At 33.7% G+C, this 22,101-nt stretch overlaps 1 protein-coding gene across 4 annotated transcripts in view; it reads left to right on the top strand.

Moving 5' to 3' along the window:
* The window catches only part of KIF18A (kinesin family member 18A), a 70,486-nt gene that overhangs the window by 16,586 nt on the left and 31,799 nt on the right, over positions 1-22,101 (top strand). For all 4 annotated transcript variants that reach the window (XM_016206159.2, XM_016206161.2, XM_087821795.1 and 1 more), the window contains 7 exons: positions 429-626; positions 2,934-3,110; positions 4,482-4,556; positions 4,767-4,879; positions 8,584-8,746; positions 15,291-15,455; positions 21,139-21,260. In XM_016206159.2, the coding sequence (XP_016061645.2) occupies positions 429-626; positions 2,934-3,110; positions 4,482-4,556; positions 4,767-4,879; positions 8,584-8,746; positions 15,291-15,455; positions 21,139-21,260 (1,013 nt within the window). The remainder of the gene's footprint in view (positions 1-428; positions 627-2,933; positions 3,111-4,481; positions 4,557-4,766; positions 4,880-8,583; positions 8,747-15,290; positions 15,456-21,138; positions 21,261-22,101) is intronic.

The raw sequence follows: 22,101 nt of genomic DNA, 5'->3' as shown, positions 1-22,101 counted from the left end.
TTTGGGTCAACATTCAAATTCAGCTTTCCTCTAGGAGTTGTCCCTTCAGATATGCAAAGCATTCTGACCACTGCCTTTGGTTTTCTCTTCGGAACATTATTTCTAGAGGACCTGTGCGCCACCACCTTCTCTGATAATTCCATGTTCTAATTCAAGGGTTACCAGAACACAAATGGTAACCTTTTTGACCTTCTTTCTGGCCCAGACTTATTTGTCCTCTGGTACACATTTTATTTTCCAGTTTTTCTCAACTTTGGTAATTACTTCTGGTACCGTTGGATATCAGCCAAGTCAGATTATACCTTGTCTGGTTTGCTTTTTAAATGAAAATAATTTTGATTTCATGCTCTTTTAAAAATAAACTGTACATTTCCCTTTTAATTTTGTTAAATCCTCTCATCATTTTCTCTATTCTGTAATTTCAAAAGATTTATTTGCGACAACAAGACAAAACAGCAAGTATTGATCAAAATGTCCGAATTGCCAAGATGTCACTCATTGACCTGGCAGGGTCTGAAAGAGCCAGTACTACCAGTGCAAAAGGGACCCGGTTTATAGAAGGCACAAATATTAATCGATCACTTCTAGCTCTTGGGAATGTCATCAATGCTTTGGCAGATACAAAGGTAGGTACTGTGTATTTATTTGAATATGTTGAAATATTATAGTATGTATAATTTCTAGAAAGATACTATTTAATGTAATTTTATTTTGAAGGTCTATTAATCAAATTTCAAGAGTATGTCAATGATTTTTATATGCAGAACAAGGACTTTAGAGAGCCTAATATATCAAATAAAGCTATGGTTCTGTATTTTTTTTAATTTTCAAGTTTTATAACCAGAATTTGTTGAATGAAAAGTATTGAATGTAAGATTCATAGTTAATATTTTATGGTACTTTCTCATTACTTATTTTGAACTTGATTTTTAAATGATCACTACACAGCAAGCATGATAATTGAATTGGCATGAAGACACAAAACACATTTTAGAAAAATTAAATCTGTTCTGGTTAGTATTTTTATGTGCTGTAAAATTGGGTTAAATATTAAAGAGTGTTGATTTTCCTTAGAGAGGAAGAGGGACTTAATATATAAAATGTAATTAATTACCTAATAGGATAATGTTGACTAGATGCCTGTGGGGCATTTAAAATATTTTACATCTACTATACGCCAAAAGTGCCTACTAGAACACAGCATATTTGACAATTTCTGTATTTGTAAAAACTGACTTTTTTTAAAACTTAAAATACAGTCATTTAATTTACGTTCAAAGCAGGCTCAAAAGCTGTAAGAAAATTACTGTTAAACTCTTTAAAATGTTGCATTTTGATTTAATATGAAGTATTTTAAAATGATTTGAGGACCCTTTTTAAAATAGGTAACTTACTGAAATCACTTGAAGATTGCAAAAGCAATTTGACTTTTATATTCTAAGTTAAAATTTCAAACATGTAAGCAGATAGCATGGTATAGCGATTGATTTCTAAACTTAAACTATAGCATTTTTTTCATAACTACTTAATTTTTAATAATTGACTCCTGTAGAGTCATTTAGAGTCAGTCTTTAATGCATGTCTTGTACATGTAAAATCATTTCAAGTAGCAGCAATGCACATCCTACAGTTTGGGAAAGACTGCTGCGATGGTGGAGCTGGGAGGCGTAGGGCCCATTTCTAGCTCTGAATTATCAGCCGTGTGACCTGAGGCAAGTCATTTCACTTTTTACTTAGCTCAGTTTTCCTCTTCTGTAATACGAAAGATTTACATTGGATAACATAAGATTGCTTTTAGCTTAACATTATAATGCTCTCTTTTTATATAGCAGTGGTGTGTCTTGGAAAATTTATTAAAGTCAGAACTGTATCTTTTAAGTAAAAGAAAACCTAGAAAAATTAAGTTCTCTTGGAACTGTGTTATGCTTTCCGATGCACTATCTATCAAATTATAATTATAATTTGTTTTGTACCCATCTTAGATGGTAAGAGAGAAGCAGCTCTATGCCATGCAGAATTCTTACTATTCCTCTAGTATATTTGTTTAGAGCAGGGGTGGGGGGCATCCAGCCCTTAGGCTGTATATGGCCCTTGAAATCATTTGGTCTGGCCCTGCCAAGGCAACCACAGGCAGGACTCGAAAGTCAATAAATCTAGAAGCTTTTGTCATAGATAATTGTTAAGTTAATAATTTTGTATGGCCTTCGAATGATGTTATAAATATCCCAGTTGTCCTTGGCAGAAAAAAGGTTCCCCACCCCTAGTTTAGAGCATATATTACTCATGTATTTTAATTTCTTTAAAAAAATGGAGATATTTTATTTTATTTTTTAAATATGTCTTTATTGATTTCAGAGAGAATAAGGGAGAGGGATAGAAACTCTAATGAGAGTCATTGATCCGCTGCCTCCTACACGCCCCCTCCTGGGGATAGAGCCCACAACCTGGGCATGTTCCCTGACTGGGAATCAAACCTCTATCTCCTGGATCCTAGGTCGATGCTCAACCGCTGAGCCATGTAGGCTGGGCGCAGATGGAGATATTTTTAAATAGACATTTTGTTTTTAAATAGTTTTAGATGCAGAAAAGTTGCTAAGAAAATTGAGAAAAATGTTGTTAAATACACCCCACCTCAGTTTCCCATGTTAACATTGCACATTAGTATGGTACACTTATTACAACTAATGAACCAATATGGATATTTTATTATTATCTAAAGTTCATATTCATTCAGAGATATAATCTTTAAATAGGATATTTGTTTTATATGTTCACTGCATAGTCCAATAAGATTCATTATAATCATTTAGATTCCCATTTATATCATAAGTCTGGGCAAGGTTGGGCAGTACTTATGTTCTTAAAGTGAAGTGGTAGCAGGTTTGCATTTAAATGTGAAAAATGACATAAGAATTCTTTTTTTGTTTTTTCAGAGGAAGAATCAGCATATTCCTTACAGAAATAGTAAGCTCACTCGCTTGTTAAAGGATTCCCTTGGAGGCAACTGTCAAACTATAATGATAGCTGCTATTAGTCCTTCCTCTATGAGCTACGATGACACATATAACACTCTTAAGTATGCGAATCGTGCAAAGGACATTAAATCTTCTGTAAGTGTGTTTACTCTGTTTTTGTTGTAAGGACATTAGGTGCATATTATTTTTATAATTCTAACAAAATATTAATATAGAGTTGTATTTCTACTAATGACTTAAGAAACAGTGTTAGAAATATTTTTACAGTTAGGATTAATTGAACATTAACATAGATAATTAAACCATTTAGGATCTTTATTATACATATTTAATAGATAACAATTATTTAGTCTTTTGGGAGCTAGGGCACTTTAGTGCCTTTTTCCCCAACCTTTTCCACGTCATGGCGCATGATATTTTGATGGCGCCCAGGAATAATTGGTCAGGGCTTTAACACATTTGTGGCGGCCAAGGGTGACACTCTGCTTTAGCCTAGCACCAACACTTTCTACCTGACAACCTTGGACATGTTAGTTCATTTCTCTAAGCCTCAGTTACTTCATCTATATAATAGATATACTTTCTGCCACAGTTTATAAAGTAAATAGCCTTTTAAAAATCATTTATTTCTACATTTATGATATTGATGGAACCAGTCTGTAGCTCCAGCAAGATAATGATTTGTTAGGTCAGTATTTTTGCAAATATTTTGGGGTAATTAAAAAAATATGTAAGTCAATCATAATATATGTTTAAAATCACAGGATCTCAGGGTTTGAAAAGACCTGGAGTTGAACTGGTATGATAACTTCTCTTCCCACTTACCCTTCTGCTACTCTCATTGAATGAACATGAGTGCATTATTGGCCCCTTAGAGAAATGTTCATATACTATTTATATAAATAGTTGCTAAAAGTTGTAGAATATGGATATACAAAGGTTTTTTACACTTTTTTCATGTAGTCCTCACACCAACCCATTGTGGAAGGCGTTTTTAGCTCTACTTTACAGTTGAGGGAGCCCATGCTCAGTTATAAGTACTGAATTCTATGTCATTTAAGTGAGAGGTGAGCAGGACCTCAAAACCAAGTATTTGGACTTCTATGTTTAATGTTCTCTCCACTAGTCCATAGCTGCCAAGGGGCCCATACTATATATAAAGGATAAAATGTAATAACTCATTAAACACTAGTTGAACTTACAAATGGATGGATCTCAAAATTACCTCTGGATTTCTCAGAAGTCAAAGGAAAAAGAAAATGAATGCTTTGCTACTTCTTAAAAATATATTTTCTCAGGTGGTAATAATTTACATTATTCATGTGGTCTAGATTTTAAACATGAGTATAATTGATCATGCCTATCTCATGATTGTACTTGCCACAAATTCTGAATTCATAGAACTGAATTAATGAGCATATAATGCCATTTTGCTCATATATATATATATATATATGTGTATGTGTGTGTGGTTATTATATAATCATAATTTCTATCTTTTAACAGTTGAAGAGCAATGTTCTTCACCTTGACAATCATATAACTCAGTATGTGAAGATCTGTAATGATCAGAAGAAAGAGGTATGTCTACTCTACTTTGTTATACTAATACCCCTCAGTTTCTCATTTATGGGACTCTGCAGTCTTTATTGTCAAAAAATTTGGCATGTTTTTCTATTACATTTGAATCCAGCTTGTTCAATTATTTTTCATGGCTAAATTCTTCTGTGGCCATGTATAAAAGAGACAAATAATTTCTTTTGTATTTTAACTAGTGTTTCTCTCTACTAGATTTTAATGTTGAAAGAAAAACTAAAAGTCTATGAAGAACAGAAGGGCTTTATTGATGAAAATAGCAAAGCAAAGTTAATGGTTTCAAACCCTCAAAAAAAAGAAATTGAAAGGTAAAATTGATATTAAGATCTCATTTTGAAGTTTTTATTGTTTTGGAATTTTGTCAAATATTTTGTTATTTGTTATATAAGTATGTTTATATATATATATATATATATATATATATATATTCTCAACTGAATTCAGGAAGTCACTGATATTTTATATTTTACACTTTGGAGATCAATTAATTTTAGTTGTAATTATACAGATAGTGAGAACTAGAACTTAGGTATAATATGGAGAAGGTAACGCCACTTATGCCACCTGTGAAATTAGTTTTTAGTGGGTTCTTATTTTTCTTCTCAGTTGTCTTAGTCCATTCGAGCTACTATAACAAAATGCCACAGATTGGGTGGCTTATAACAAAAATATATATATATTGAAGGCTAGAAGTCCAAGATCAGGGTGCCAGCATGGTTGGGTGCTGGCCTTCTTACAAGTTGTTTACTACTTGAATCTTCACGTGGCCAGAAGAGAGGGAGGGCACTAATCCCATCCACAGGCTCTCTGCCCTCAAGACCTAATCACCTTCCAAAGGCCTCACCTCAAGTGTTAGGTTTCAAAATAAATTTCGGGGGACACATTCAGGTGAAAGGAAGAGTAATCAACAGTCACCTCAACTTAGTTTCAGGTACAACACCTTTTTAAAATTGGATTTGTATATTGAATTTACATAAAATACCCTTGATTAGAAAAAATATATATTTTTTTCTGCCTCAATTGACCCCAGATGTTAATTAAGATAAGTACCTCTAATGATTATAAATAACACTTTATTTTTGTAGATGGCTTTATAGTTTTTAATGAACTTTAGGGCCATATTAATTTCATCTGACCATTACAACTACCCTTTGAAATTTGAAGTGGGGTATTATTTTCTCATTGGCAGATAAGAGTAAGAACTATAAAAATCATCTCTTTCAAATCTTAATCCTTTTGCTCCCTTACTATACTATTTCTCAAATATCATAAGAATTAAACAGTTATTTCTATCAATGACAATGAATCTGTTTTTCATATAGCATAGGTAGTCTATATATTGTTATAGTAGAAGAGCTCTGTTCAAACGAGATTTTCTCAAGTGTTTAAATTATTTTCTGTTAATGCAGATAACAACCCATTGTAAAAATAAAATTGTTATATTAGCCTTATGATATTTTTTGTTATATCACACCAATTTTGTAGTATCTTTTAAAAAATAAGTAAAAGTGATTCCTCATTATTCACTTAGTCTTATCAAAGAAAGCTTTTAACTGATATATTAGTAGTAATTTGGTTATTATTTTATTTGTTAATCAAATGTGGGATTGTTCCTCATGCAACCAGTTATGTTGATGTAAGTTTCTTGAAAATTAAAGAAGTCACCAACTGCTCAGATTTAGTCATTGCTTGCATGGAATTGCTTAGCACTACTTAACCGGATCTGGTTACCACTTAACACCTTACGAATAGTAGAGTTCTAGAGCTGATGGCTTGCGATTGTAGAACCTTTCCTTCTGTTAAAATGACTCAGGAGGGAGATGGCCTGAGCTATGAAATAAGCATTTATTTGGGTATTTTTCACATTTCAACCTGACTTAACCAACAATAAAAATTTTGAATTTTAAATCATGCAACATGTTAAATAATTTACTTGTACTTATAAAGAAGGTAATGATAGAATGATATAGTCTATCGCCTTTGCCATTCTTCCCTCAAAAGTAACTATCACCTGAAAGAAATTTGTGAAGTAACTTTCATCATATCAATCACACTGTTACATAGAACTTTTTCAATGTCATGAATTTGAAAAGTATCTTTTAAAAAAAGTAACATATTGCCCTAGCTGGTTTTTGCTCCGTGGGTAGAGGGTAAGCCTAAAAATTGAAGGGTCCTGGGCTTGATTCCGGCTAAGGGCACGTACCTTGGCTGCAGGCTCAATCCCCAGCCCATTGATACATCTTTCTCACATCGATGTTTCTCTCTCTCTCTCTTTCTCTGTCTCTCTCTTTCTCTCTCTGTCTCTCTCTCCCTTCCACTCTTTCTGCAAAGCAACAGAAAGAAAAAAATAGATCCTTTAGGTGAGGATTAAAAAAAATAAATTAAAAAAGTAACATGTTAATGAAGTTTAGATAGATAAAGGGAAGAATATGCAGTATTTAATGTTCCTCAAAGTTATTTGGAAAGATAATATTCAAAAAGGAAATAGTTGTTCTGTATGCAGAGTAATTATAAAACTTCACCATGACTATACCAAGAAAATTCTGTAAGTTTCATGCTCATCATATATCATCTAAAATTAACAAAGATTTTTGTTTTCTAGTTACTTAAATGTATTAAATAACTTTTAAAATGATAGTTTGTGGGGGGTTAAGGAGCTCTCTAGCAACCTTTGATACTAATTCCCTTCCTTTCATCCTAATCACTAAACACCGCTAATGGAAATAAGTCTGCACCGCAACATTACAAAATTGACAAATATTTAACTATGTCCTTGTATAAAATGTTAAAGAAAAACTAAGAAATTATCTTTGGCTTTAACCTAAAGATAACTTACCAATTCATTTACTGGCATTAGCGTTGTTGTAATATAATACAACGAAATTGCAATGTCTGTATATACTTCCTATGAAATATTTATCAGTTTGACAGAACAGCAGTAAAGTCAATTATTGTGGTTTATATTCATTCCCAACAGAGTTTCATTAAGAGCTACTGACGTAAATTGGCAGTGTTTTTACCACAGATCTTTACAAATATATATAAAATTTGGCCAAAGAACATTTATTTTTAAGTGCACATACTTTGTTACAGTTTTATTTTAAAGGCTTCACAGTTAATTTTTCTTTGAGAGCTTTGCCTGTATGTGATCATTTGTACTGTTTATACTGTTGCTGTAGCTCAGAGCTGATCTACGATGTAACAGTGTGAATATGTTTTTATAAAATTACAGTATTGCTGTGACAAATATCCTGTTGACCCAGAGGATGTGGGACTGCAGGGTCATTGTAGGGCTTTCAGAGGAGTTTTTCAGCTTGAGTTCTTTATGCATTTGGAGGAGGTATGGGTCAAACTCCCCAACTTTGATTCTCTAAATTTACATTGCCCTTTTAAGGAAACACTAGAGTGGCTTTTCTAGGTTTACCACATTGTAAACTTGGATGTGTTGGGTCATGGCCAGTGTCACTGATTCTTAGCCAGGCTGTAGGGGGTCCCTAACCTTATGGTGTGTTTTCACTCTAACAAGTTCTGAAGCGAAAACCTGGCTATCTCACTTTCCCTAGGGGGCAATGGGGGCACCATATGATTATGCCACCCACTGCTTATTTCTTCACAGTAAGCCAAAACCAAAACAACACACAGTACTGTGTTGCTTTTAGGGCCTTATGAATTGGGATAGTACAGGTCCAGATTATCACACTTTTCCTACAAATAAATATTTTATTTTTGTTAAGCAAAATACAGTGTATGACTAATAACAGAGGCCTTATAATACTTATATCTTTAACAACATGAATTTTCTTAAAGGAGAGAAAACCAGGATAGTAAAAATAGTTAATAACCTTTTCCAAACATTTTTGTCATTTAATAGAAAACATTCACTTTAACCAATTTGCCATTTATCATCGCGTCTCATTCTGAGTGTTATATCTTTTGTTCATGAATTTCATTAAGTAAACTCTCATCTAGCACAAAATTAGTGGGATTCTCTAATGTGTTTTATTGTTTGTAGATTTCAAGAAATTCTAAACTGCTTGTTCCAGAATCGAGAAGAGATTAGGCAAGAATATCTGAAGTTGGAAATGTTACTTAAAGAAAATGAACTTAAGTCATTTTATCAACAACAGTGCCATAAACAAATAGAAATGATGTGCTCTGAAGACAAAGTAGAAAAGGTATTTAACAACTTTTAATTTAAATTTTAGACAATGTAAAAACATGGGAACTTCCTATTCTAGAAATTTGATAGGCAGTGTTACTGAATCGCCCATTCTCTACAACCACCTGGAAGTTCTGGAGGAAGTGCAGCAAACATTGTTCTAAAGACATAGTTAAATGTACAGGAAAGAAAATCAGTGGCAGCTTGCTTCTATAAGGGATGATGAAATGCCTAACATGAATGAAGTTAAAACAAGGAGAGTTGAGTACCAAAGGTGGTACAGCAGGTGCAGTCTACCCCAGATGCAGGCAATAGTTTACAACTAGACCAATGGCAGATTTTTTTCCCAGGGAAGAATATTTTATCACTGACATTGTTAGAATTTCCATGGTGTGATGCTAAAAACAGCAGACCAACTTTTAGTTGATTTTATTTAATGCAGTAGTACTCTGCCCTCCCTCCTCACACACAAACCACTTTTACTACTTTGTCTTTGATATACACTACTTAGGTAATGGACACAAGGGAGACAGGGAGTTAGAAATGACAGTCACAACATAGAGCTGGGAACATGAGAGACTTGCACCCTTCGTATTGAAAGTACACCGGGAAAAAAATATCTTACCAACTAGCAGAAGAAGACAAGGAACCAAGCCTGGGATACAGAAAAAAAGTGTCATTGGAAGACTTTCACTATAGATATACTTTTCAGAGAATTTGAGATTTTAATTTTTACAGTCCTTGTGTTTTCTTTAGCAAATTTCTAAGGTGAGAAATTAGCATAGAAAATGGTATCAGACCAGTGATAATCTATGGGAAACTGGGCAGAAGCAATGCAAAATGAGCCTCATGAAACAGACCCTCAACTCAAACTACCAATGAGAACTTACTGTCCAAAATTCCAAACATATGGTGGAACATTCTGTCATAAGCATATCAGCAGACTTAGCAAATATAACAGAATACCCTAAATCAGATAATAGAGCAATCTGACAAAAACTATAAATGAGGTCATCAAAAATAATTAACAATAATTGAACCAAAGATAAAAAACATTCATGTTGGAAGAAGAAAACAAAATGAAATGAAATGCCAAAAAAAATGAAATGCCAAGAAATTAAAGATCTATTTAATGAAATTTTTAAAATTTGCTTTATAGATACAATACAATGTTTTAAGCACTTTATACTAACTCATTTAATTCTCAGAAAATTTTAGGAAATACATTATATTATCCTCACAATTAAGGCACAATTAAGGAAACAAGGCACATAGAATTCATTTTGCCCAAGGTCACAGAGCTCATAGGTGTCAGAGCTATGATATGAACTCAAGAAAGCTGATTCCAGAGCCTGTGCTCTTATCCCTATGCTTTTTGCATGTTAGATATAGCTAAAGAGAGAATTACGGAACTGGGAGATCTGAGGAAATCACAAGATAAAAAGATAGCAAATGTGAACAAAAGGGTAGACAAAAATTTCATGCATTTATCTAATAGATATTCTGAAGTAGATATATTAGTGCAAAAGGAGAAACTAATATGTAAAATTTAAGGCTCAGAATTTTTTAGGACTAGTAAGTTGTAAATTCAAGTAACATAAGTTCTAAGCATGATAAAAATAAAATTGTATACCTGGACGTGTGCAGAGCCAGGTCACCAAAGATCAGAAAAATAAGCATTTTGAAAATACTAGATAATTACTTGCCTCAGTTTTAGTGTTCATTGAGGATCAGGTTAATTTTATTTTTTATGTATGTATGTAATTTAATTACATAGCTATTGTATGAAATACATTCATATATTACTTATTAAAAAACTTCCTCTTATAACTTCCAAGTCCTGTTAGACCACCACCCCAAGTGTGTTTTCTTCTTTTTTTACCTTCCCAGAAATAACAATTTTATATAAAATTTTTTACATTTTTTAATGTCTGAAAGCTGTCAAATTTTAAACAGTGCTTTAAAAAACTAGTATTTCAGTTTTGTCTCAGCCTATATAATAGTAAAGATGTGATATACTAAGAAATTAATCATGAAATATTTATCAGTGTATCCTTAGTACCAGTTTATCACCTGTTAAACTATGTTACCAAAATTAGTAATTTATTTACTGAGTATACATTTATTATTATCTTATTAAAAATGCCTTTTTTTTAAAACCAATTTTTCAGTGTATGACAGACATTCAAAAAAACTCTTGATGGTTTCAAAACCATCAAGTTGTATACAGTATTGAAACCATCACCGCAGTCTGTGCCATAAGACTATACATTGCCTACTAAAGCTTCCTCCCATCCTCTTTATAATTACTAGTATTATTTTAATAACAATTAACATAAGATCTATCCTCTTAGCAATTTTTAAGTATACAACAATAGAATATCATTTAGCTTTAAAAAAAAATAAAAAGAGGAGGAAAATCCTGCCATTTTTAACAACATAGATGAACCTGTAGGACATGCTAAGTGAAATAGGCCAGACACAGAAGGACATAGTCTACCTGATACCATTTATATGAAAAATTTAAAATAGTCCAGCTCAGAAGTAGAGAGTAGAATGGTGGTTGCCAGATGCTGTGGGGAAGGTGAAACCAGAGTACAGAGGGTACAAAGTTTCACTTGTGCAGGACAAGCTTGCCCGAGAGATGGACTACCGTACATAGTGTCTATTTTCCGTAGTCAATAATATACTGAATACAGAAAACTTATTTGTAATTTTGTTTTTCAAAGTGCATTTAAAATGTTGCTCAGGTCCTTTAAAGGCAGAAGAAAACTGAATTTATATCTTTGTTTGAGATTTGTTAGTGTATGTGTACTTTAACTTTCTTGAACTGCAAAATGCTTGCCAGTATTTTTGATAGCCTTATGACTTCCAAATAACAGAATATCTCATATGATTAATATATCAATCTATTGTTATGAACCCCTTTCAGGTGTCTGCTAAGTGGAATTCTCAAATAGTGCTATATTATATAATCTAAAAATTGTATACTTTATCTCAGTTATTTGCACTTATAGATTAATTTTCAGCAGGGATAATAATTCTTTTTGATTTTGTGTAGGTATCCATTAAATGTCAATTATCCAAAAGTGTAATTATCTGATTTATTTCTTGAAAGAAAGAAAAAGGCAAATTCAATCATGGGAATCTGATTCTGACTTAGTGTCTTAACCTTTAACAACAGCTTTTATGAATACTTGTTTAAATGCAAAGCATTATACTAGCCACTGTATGGAAAGAAAAATATGAGACATTGTCTGCCCTTAAATTGCTTATAAGCTAGTTGAAGCAATAAAATAATATAAAAATAAGGCACTGATTGTCATGTAAGTAGTAATTGTGCAATAGTAAAAAAAAAAAAAAAAAAAACTACTGTTATTGAGCACTAGGTGCCAGACACTTTTCAAAGTCCTTTGCATGGGATGATTCCTGTAGTATTTTTTACAAGCCTGTGAGGTAGATCCTATATTATCACCATTTGTGAGCAACTGAAACTGAGTTGTCTGGGTTAAATATACCTAATTGATGTGTCCGAACCAATATTAAACCCCAGCTGTGTGACCTCAGAGTCTGCCCTCTTAATCATTCTGCTATTCGCTAAGTACTATAAATGCTATAGCTACTCAAAGGAGAAAACAGTGGCTTCCAGTTGTGGTTAAGAAAGGCTGCCTGGTGAAGAAAGGAGATTTATACTGGGCCTTGCATGAGAATATCAACGGGAGAAAAAAAGATAGAAATAGTATATTCTAGGTAGGATATCAGTTTGACCAGAGCACACAGTATATTTGTGGGACAGTGTATATGGAAGTACATAACTATACTCAAAACTTCTGTCAATTCCCAATCCCTTATCCAATGTAGATATTATTGATTGATTGCTGTACTCTTCCTCTCTATTTCTGAAGTTGCTAGAGTAGCAGCCATTATGACTGGATTGGGAATGGCACATGATATATTTGCCATATTGGAAATTATTGACAATCAATTGGAAACATAGGCTAGTGGGCCAGATTGTGGAAACTTTGGTTGCCAGGAATTTTACGATCTATTTTTGTAGTTAAAAGCCAGTGTTTGAATCAGAGGAGTAGTGCATTATTAGAGCTTAGAATCAGACTGCCATTTTTAAATCATTTGAATATTATTTAGTACAATTAACAAATTTGGTCTATTTAATTCCAAACTAATTTCAATACTGTTATTTTACTGTTTTACCCCATTGCATATTAATGTGAGTGCTTAAAAAGAGTAAGACTTGGTAGTAGTATGGGTTTGGCCCGCTTCTTTAATTTTTTTCTGTTTTCATGTTTATTCTGCTTAGTAGCCTTTTTTCAACCCACTTATCTTTTATGATTTCCTACATTTGTTCATTTCAATAACATGTTCCAATTCTTAGGAGCCTAGGTAAACCATGGAGATAAAACCTCTTAAGTTTATTGGTTATGAACTATTGAAAAACAGAAAGACATCTTGAAGCTGAGTTTATGTGTGTTTGTGTGTATGTTTTATTTGTTTTCACACACAGCAGTGTCACCGTTTAGTCTTACTAAACTGCTTGCTAAGGTAAGGACTTTTATATCTCTCTTGGACCCTCTCCAAAAGAGATTTATTATCAGCATTGCTAAACGAATCTCATAACATTGATTCAGCTGTAAGTTGTTCTAGAGTGTGGACTCTGAGATTAGTGTTAAAGTGAAGCTCTGGGTAATTTTATGGCCATGTCAAGATAATCTGCATTTTATGTTTAGTGAAATAGTGACTTTACCATGTTGGTCAGTCATCTTTTTGCACAAAGCAGCAGTAACACCTAAATATTAGAATTATAAATTCACGCCCAAGACCTTCTGTGGTAATTCTGGGGATTTTGTTAATAAAATATGTAAAGCTCTTTGAAACCTAACAGGAAATGTTTTACTTTATAATGTCAGGGTTTAACATGTGTATTTTACAATTTATTCCCAAACAGTTGCTCTTTAGGTCAAAACAGTGATTCTATAGGAGGGTCCTGATGGAAATATCCCCACAGAAAACCACCATAGAGGATGAACAAGAGAAATCACAACTCAAAAACATACTTTTTAGGGTGTTTCAGTATTAAATATTGACTGCCATCAGTCCCACAGATCATTTTCTGCCCTGATTTCTAAGAGTACCTACAACATTTATCATTGTTAAAGCAAAATAAAGACAATTTGATTTAACAGCCTTCCTTCAGGCAGGTACAGTACTTTTGTTCATTTTCCAGATGAGGTAACTGAGTACCCACTGAAAGTGACTGGCCTAAGCTTTCAAACCTGCTAATTGGCAGAAGAAAGTCAAGAGCCACATATCCTACTTCTGTTATAGCAGCAGCTCCAAACCTTTTAGCTTTCAGCACCCCTTTCTGCTTTAAAGAAATTGTTTAGGGCCTCAAAGAGCTTTTGTTTATGGGGGTTCCATCTACCAATATTTCCATATTAGAAATTTAAACTCAGATTTACAAAAATACATGATTATTTTTAAATTGTCTTAATTAACTTAAAAGTAGTTGAACCCATTGCATGATAACATAAGTAACACTTTAATGAAAAATAACTGAGTATGTTTTCTAAAACAAACAAAAAGAGACAGTGAGAAGAGGGACATTCTTTTGCATTTTTGCAAATCTCCTTAGTTCCTTGCTTTTCCCAAAAATGTCAATACTTCTTTTATTAAAAGTAAAAAGGAGGAAGAAATTATCCCCTAAAGAGAGTAAGGTCTTTGACCAAGTTCTAAGGCAGTTCCTGCTCTTTTTTTTTTCATTCATGTAGTTCTCTACTTCCAAAATCAGCTGCAGGAACATACTGTAATCCATGGGGATCTATTGTCTAGGGTCCAGCCATCATATTTGATAATTATCGACTTCGGTGTCTTTTTGGCAAATAGCCCAGACAGGTCAAGCTACTCTGGCCCACAGTTCCTATGAAAGTGTACAAGACCCTTGGGGTAAGAAACCGAAGGGCCAGTTTTGCCCTCAATTCAGGCCTAGGTAAAACACCGAAAATACTTGGAATACCCATTATGCATCAGGCAAGATCAGATCTTTATGACCACCCTGATACAAGCCCCAGTTTCTGCACCAGCCAACCTAAAGGCCTTATTGACAAAACCAGACAGTAGAACACTACTTCTTTACATCTTTCAAACTGGAGCAAAGACAAGAACAGGACCTGCATCTATTTTAATTTTGAGTGGGAAAATCATGGGACTTATCAGACCTTGTATGGAATTTTCAAATGAAACATTTGAAAGAATATATTTTAGCACACACACACGTTATTTATAGTCTTCAATTTGGCCATTGTGTTTCTTAAAGCCATAAACTCTCAACATGGAATTTTATGAAATGACTCACAACTCAATTTTTCTTTTCCTGCAAGCAGTAGTATTGTGAGATTTCAAAGAGGGAATAGCTTTAAGTACAAAAGTATAGCCTTACTTAATAGAGTGCAATAGCACACTTATGAGAAAATATACTACTTTACCAATACCACATGCATCTGATATCCTAACAATGAGGTAAACTTAAATGCATTGTTTTTCAGGCTACTTGCAAACGAGATCACAGACTTGCAGTGTTGAAAACTCGTCGCTGCTACCTACAGAAGAAAAGGGAGGAGGAATTGAAGCAATTTGATGAGAATACTAATTGGCTCCATCGTGTGGAAACTGAAATGAGACTCTTAGGTCAAAATGGTGATATTCCAAAGGTACAGACATGTTTTACGGGCATACCTCAGAGATATATTGTGGGTTCATTTTCACACCACTGCAGTTAAGCAAATATCGCAGTGAAGCAAGTCACAAATTTTTCCCAGTGCATATAAAAATTATGTTGACGCTATACGATAGTTTATTGTGTGCAACAGCATTATATATACATATTTTAAAAAAGGTTATACCTTCATTTAAAAGTACTTTATTGCAAAAAAAATGCTAACCATCATCTGAGCCCTCATTGAGTCATAATCTTTTTGCTGGTGGAGAGTATTATCTCAATGTTGATGAAAATTCAGTATCTGCAAAGCACAATAGAATGAAATATTTGGTTTATTTTGTGAGAACTGAGCTCTTTGAACTCATTGTCTTTGTTCTTGAGTAGATACCTGTCATAAGACAACTATTACTCCGTCTCTCTTAGATATAATTGACTAATTTTACTGTTTTTTAACTGAATATACCTCCTGCCTTGCTAATTACCTGCTAGATTTGCCTTTTCTGTATTTTCAGAAAAGTAGAGTCACCTTCAAATGTTGTTATTCTTAAGTGATTGCATCATTTTATGAGGTAGCTCTTGAGTTAGAAAAAAGTAATTTTATTTCAAACTGTACTTGAGGAATAATCATCTAGGTAATTTTAGTTCGTTTTAATACTTGATATTTTGTGCAAAATAATAAATTTTAAATGTGGTCACCATTACTTGTACTATGGCTAAAGAAAGCTAATTTGAAAGCTGTATGCACATGTGTATGTGCTAAACTGAAGATATTCTACCTAGAGAGCAAAAGGTTATATTTATAAAATGTAGTGATGAGTAATGATGATCAATGGCTGAATCAGGTAAAAATTGTGTGCAGCCACAAATCTGACTTTAATGTCTTATACTTAGGGCTACATTTTGCTCCCTTACAATAATAAGTCTTGGGAATATGCAGTTCATTCCTAATACAGTACCTCCAAAATACCATTAGTGTCACCATTATACTCGTCATTTCATAGTTGTGATATCACTATTCCGTCTTTAGTCTCAAGTTCAGACTTAGGCCAGAAGAGGAAAGGAAGAAAGCTTGAGGGATATCTGTATTGGGAGAGCAAGTTTTTTTCAAAAATTCATAATAGACATATCTTAATAGCTCGAATTGTCACATGGCTGGTTATCCCTAGATCCAAGGGTACCTGGAGAGGTGAGTGTTTTTGCTGGATACGTTATCCACATTGTTACCCAGAACAAAATTAGAGTTCTCTTAATAAAAGAAGGGGTAAATAAATGTGGAATAAGCAACTAGCAGAAAACTGCTACAGAGTAATTAATTTTTATTCAGATACCTAATAGTTTAAAAGAACTTCTTTACGTGTTTTTTAATCCTTGCCTGAGGATATGTTTATTGATTTTAGAGAGAGAGGGAAAGGGAGGGGGAGAAAGAGAGAGGGAAACATCAATCAGTTGCCTCTCATATGTTCCCTGACCAGGAATGAAGCCCACAACTTTTTGCTGTATGGGACAATGCTCCAGCCAATTGAGCCATTGGACCAGGACCTTCACACTCTTTTTTTTTTTTAAAGGAGACGCAACTTTACTTTGATGTTGCTCTTCTGAAATTCTATACCATGTATCAGCTAATTGGTATCTAATCCTAGAATCTTCAAATTTCCAGAAGAGCACTAGACTGAAAATGAATACAATGAAATAAAGTTTAAAATATTCAGTAACAAATGGATGCAGCTAGTGATCATTGGTATTCAGATAAATTCAAAGATACTAGCCAATGCACTATGACCAGAAAAATTGATAGCAATAGCTGTAAATGCCTTTTTTTTTAGCATTAAAGCTCAGACTAGAGATAGAGGAGACCAGCAAGGTTAGTCAGTGATGACATTGAAAGGAGCAGCAAGCAGCAGACACCCTGTTTCTTAAGAAAAAAGACAAAAACAAATAGAGACTGAATAGTTCCTTGGTGTAGAGATTCGTTAAAGGCCAGCCAATAACCGAATCTACACTTCAGTAATTTTAGAAGTCTTCAAAATATCTAACTGAAAGCATACCAGCCAGTTAGTTCAGTAGATTAGGAATTAAATTAATGACATTTTATAATATAACTTAATTGATAGAGTGCTTTTGAATATTCCTTCTGGAGAGAATGTAAATGTTGGAAAGAGGATAGGCTTTGGCGTTGGGTGACTTGATGGTTGTGTTGGGTACTGACTCTTAACACTCACTGTGTTTTTGGACAAGTTGTTTTACTTCGTTGTCTTACTTTCTCATCTTTAAAATATATTTAAGGCACTGTGAAATTAAATACTGTACGCAAAGGCCTAGCATTACTTAACACATAATAGATGGTTGATAAATAATAGTGTAATAATATTCTAAGTAATAATCACGTAGACATTAGTAGCCAAATAAAGGTGTATAAAGGAGCACAACAGAGTTAGCTGCTTTATAAAATTCATATTCCACTTTTCCTTCAAAACAGTAATTCTGACTTTTTGGGTCATAGATGCCTGTGAGAACCAGGTCATAGAGCAATAGAGATCTTCTCTCAGATGGGACTTTGGGGAGGTCACATTCATACAGTTTTGCCTTTTTTTAAGTCATTTCATTTGATACAACATTAAGAATATCTTCTCTAGAAGAACACAGCACTTTTTTTTAATGCTATACTCATCTTAAGGTGATACTAACAGAGGTGTTTATATAACTTTAAAAGGGTAATCAAAAAAAGACAATAAAATATAGTATGGATTATGCAACAGTCTCCATCAGAGTACCCAAGCCATGTTCTGGGTAAAGCACTTCAGAGAAAACAGCCGATGTGCCTAGCCAAAGGAATGTTTCTCATTCAGTGTACAAGAGCTGTTTCTCTTGAAAAGTTAACAGATGTTGAATGTTTATAGTAGCTTTTGGTTTGTTTTACTTATTTGTAATTAGTTTCACTTATTTGTTAAAGACCATGTATATCTAAAGCAGTCTTATTCTCAAGACAATCATTGTCTAAATGATATAAAATTATAGGTATTTTGGTTAGAGTTAAATTTTTGACATTATTTTAAAATAACTGCTAGTTTGCCTTTGCTTTCCCATAGTCATCGTAAGCTCCCAATTTAAAAAACGGTATGGTATTTTTTTGAGCATTATTATTCTAATTTGTTTTTGCCTTTTGGTCTACTTAGTAGCATTTTTAAAGTTAATATTGTTTGGGTTTATTTTCGGTAAATTTAATTTTTTTAATACAGTCAAATTTAATTTTTCTAGCAATCTGTCTTTTATAACTCTCTTAAGCAGAACTTTCCACCCCTGAATATGAACCTGGATTTGATTTTTTAAGTCCTTGTGTTTTAATGCATTATTATAAGTTGGAAAAATTAAACTGTTTTCATTCTTGCCACCCTAAATTCCACTCTCAGTTCTTTTTTCTACAGCTATTTTTACAGCTAAAGTCATTACTTATTTATAAGCTATTATTTCCTATGTAAGAAAACTGAGATACAACTTTGTAAAACCACTCATTCACGGTCATACGACTCTGCACAGAGACCTAGGACTGTGACTTTCAAATTGGTGCTCTTTTTTTTCTGTACCCTCCTGCATTACCTACCTCTTAACCTCCCAAATCTATGCACTTCTTTCTGTCTCCCACTTCTACTACCCTAAATCAGACTCCTGCTCCCATTAGTGTGTGGCTACATTTGGTCTTTCTGCCTTCATTCATACTACACTGTAATTAATTCTCTCTACTGAAACTAAAAAGAGCTTTCTAAAATGTAGCTCTGATCATATCACTGTTCAGTGCTTTTCTCTCTAACATAATCTCTCTATTATGATTTCCCAGGCCCAGCATGACATCTGCATACCTCAAATTATTCATATCACCTCTCATTGTGTCTTTCATTTCAGCCATTACTAATCTACTTATAGTTCTCCGAATAGGCGATGCTCTGTTTAATCATTAGTATATCAAGACAAGAAAAGACTCAAATTGTAACTTGGACTTTCAAAGATGACAAACTAGCCAAGGCCCATTGTTGACTAAAATAATCATGCAGTCAAGGCTTGCCTTTTTAAAGAAGGGTGGTCCAGAACCATAAAAGAGTAAGGTTCACAGGGGAAGCATATGAAGAAAGGACTTTTTTGTTAGAGAGAAAAGATGGAGTATTTGGCAAGTATGTTTGCACCATTAGGATGATTGGATTTCCTAACTGGAAAACACTGAAGTATAGCTCTTAATTTTATTCAGATAAATTCATCTCCATAAAGACCTTATTTTTGGCTTAAGGTTGCATTTGTGATATGGCTGAGACCATCTCTAAAGTCACCTGACACAGGCCAGTACTCTAACTATATGACACTGACTCCTAAAGAGAGTTTACTCTAAAATACTTGTTGTAGTTCTTGAAATATAATTATGAGTTATAAGCGCCAACTCTAATCTATCTAGGACACATAGAGTGACATTGTTTTCCTGTCATAGTCTCCCTGCCACAGGCACAGGGAGTATTAAAAAAAGAAAGGAAAGAAAAAACAACCTTAAGCTTTCAGGGAATTAATGGTCAACTGCAGGTTAGGAGGAATATTGAGAAGCTAAAATGGGTTATGGGAATTGTCCCCAGGAGAGCATTTCCAGGCACAGCTCCCTTGCTTTATGGGATTGTTGTCTCAGCCCCTCACTTCCTTTCATTTTATTGACTAAAATTTTCCCAATTAAAGATTTCGAGAATGCTATTGTATTATTACCAGTATTTCACTGTGACCACTTAGCTGACATTTTTCATACTCAAGGTATAGGAAGCTTGAGTAAAGATAAGTAATTTTAGGGGATAGATTGGAGAGCACTTGGGCCTACATACAGGAAGCTTAGGAAAATGGGATCCTACAAAAGGCTTTTTCACATGTTTGCTGTAAGATGAAGCTTATACCAAGATTGAGTTAAAGCAAGAAATTGTTATTACATGCGTCACCAGACACTGGGGGCAATAACACTGAACTAGTTCGACACAGCCCCTGTCCTGGCGGTGAACCTCACAGTTTAGTATAGACAGAAACTGTATAGACAGTTACTGATCAGTGCTGTGACAGAGACTATTGGAGTTGGAGAGAGCCCATCTTTAGATATAATGCTCAAGGAAAGCCCCCATGAAGAAGTGACATTTAAGCAAAAACTTTTCATATTCATGTATTTCCACAGTCTTATGAACAAGTTGGATAGACCAAGAAACTGTCACCATAATAACATTTGTTATGAGTTTCTAACCTGTTTCTGAGGAAACTTGAAACTATCTTACTTGTAAGTTATAGACACTTATACCAGAGTGCTTATTTTCAAACTGTTTTCACAGTTATCATTGCATATGTAAAAAAAATTAAATCTCTTCACCCTGGCCAGTTTGGTTCAGTTGGTTGGAGCATTGTCCAGTACACCAAGGGGTAGTGGGTTTGAGTACCAGTTGGGGCACATACCCAGGTTGTGGGTTCAATCCCTGGCCCAGGAGGCAGCCAATCAATGTTTCTTTCTCTCTCTCTCTCTCTCTCCCCACTCTGCTCTCTCTCAAATCAATTTTTTTTTAAATTAAAAAATTAAATCTGTTGACATTAATATAAAATAAGTTTTATTAAAGTTGATTCAAGTTTTACATTCTTAAAGGAATCTGATGTGTAGTTTACATTGTTTTCCTCAGGAACTCAATCAAGATCTGCATTGTCACCATTTGCACCTCCAGAACAACGATTTGAAAGCACAGATTAAACATATGATGGATCTAGCTTGTCTTCAAGAACAGCAACATAGGCGAACTGAGGCGTGAGTATATGTATTCACTTATTCTACACATTTTAACACTGTATACCTAAGGAACTGGAAGCATAGAAGTTTACTTTTACAAGCCAGAAAACTGAGTTTTATCTGGTACAGGATACATTATTTTTAAGTGTCTGCCAGCATCAGAAAGCATACAGAGTTAGAAAGCATTGAGAAAGTATTAAAGGTGTGGTTCTTCTTCTCAAACTAATTTTTATAGTGCTTTATAGTATTGAAAGCATTTTTAAAATTATTTTCTGTAACATATGTAATACAAAATTTCAAAGATATCTATATTGTGAAAAGGAATCTGTTTCTACCCGTCTTTGAGCTATCCACTTCCCTTCTTAGAAGCACTCACTTTTAATACTAACTAAATATTTAAGTAGGCAGTTTTTAAGCATTTATAATTCCAAATGATATTGTGCTATCATTAAAATGTAGTTACTAAAAATGTATATATTTTACATCAAGTATCCAATTTTTATGTGATGGTGTAGTAGCTCTTTCATGCTCTCTCTACTAGCTCATTAGTAACATCATTTGAGTCTATAGAAACATTATGGTAAAAAAGTACAGCAATCTTTATTTTTGTTACTTTGGATATGTTGGTTACCTCCTTAGGTGTCACTTTCATGCTCTGGAAACATGAGAAATTTGTTTCTCTTAGGGCTTTTCTTTCCAGGTCTGAAAATGATGAGAACCCTGTTAAAATCCAAGGTTCAAGGTGCCAGCAAAGGGCCACCCTTGCTAGCAAGCCTTTCTAATGATAACAGGTGACTCTTCTCTGCACAGTGCCTGATTAGCATAGGCATTCAATAAATAACTGTTTTTATTGACTTTC

The sequence above is a fragment of the Miniopterus natalensis genome, chromosome 11 (genome assembly GCF_054644295.1).
Source record: "Miniopterus natalensis isolate mMinNat1 chromosome 11, mMinNat1.hap1, whole genome shotgun sequence".
NCBI lineage: Eukaryota > Metazoa > Chordata > Mammalia > Chiroptera > Miniopteridae > Miniopterus > Miniopterus natalensis.
This window is presented reverse-complemented; position numbering and strand designations above follow the sequence as displayed.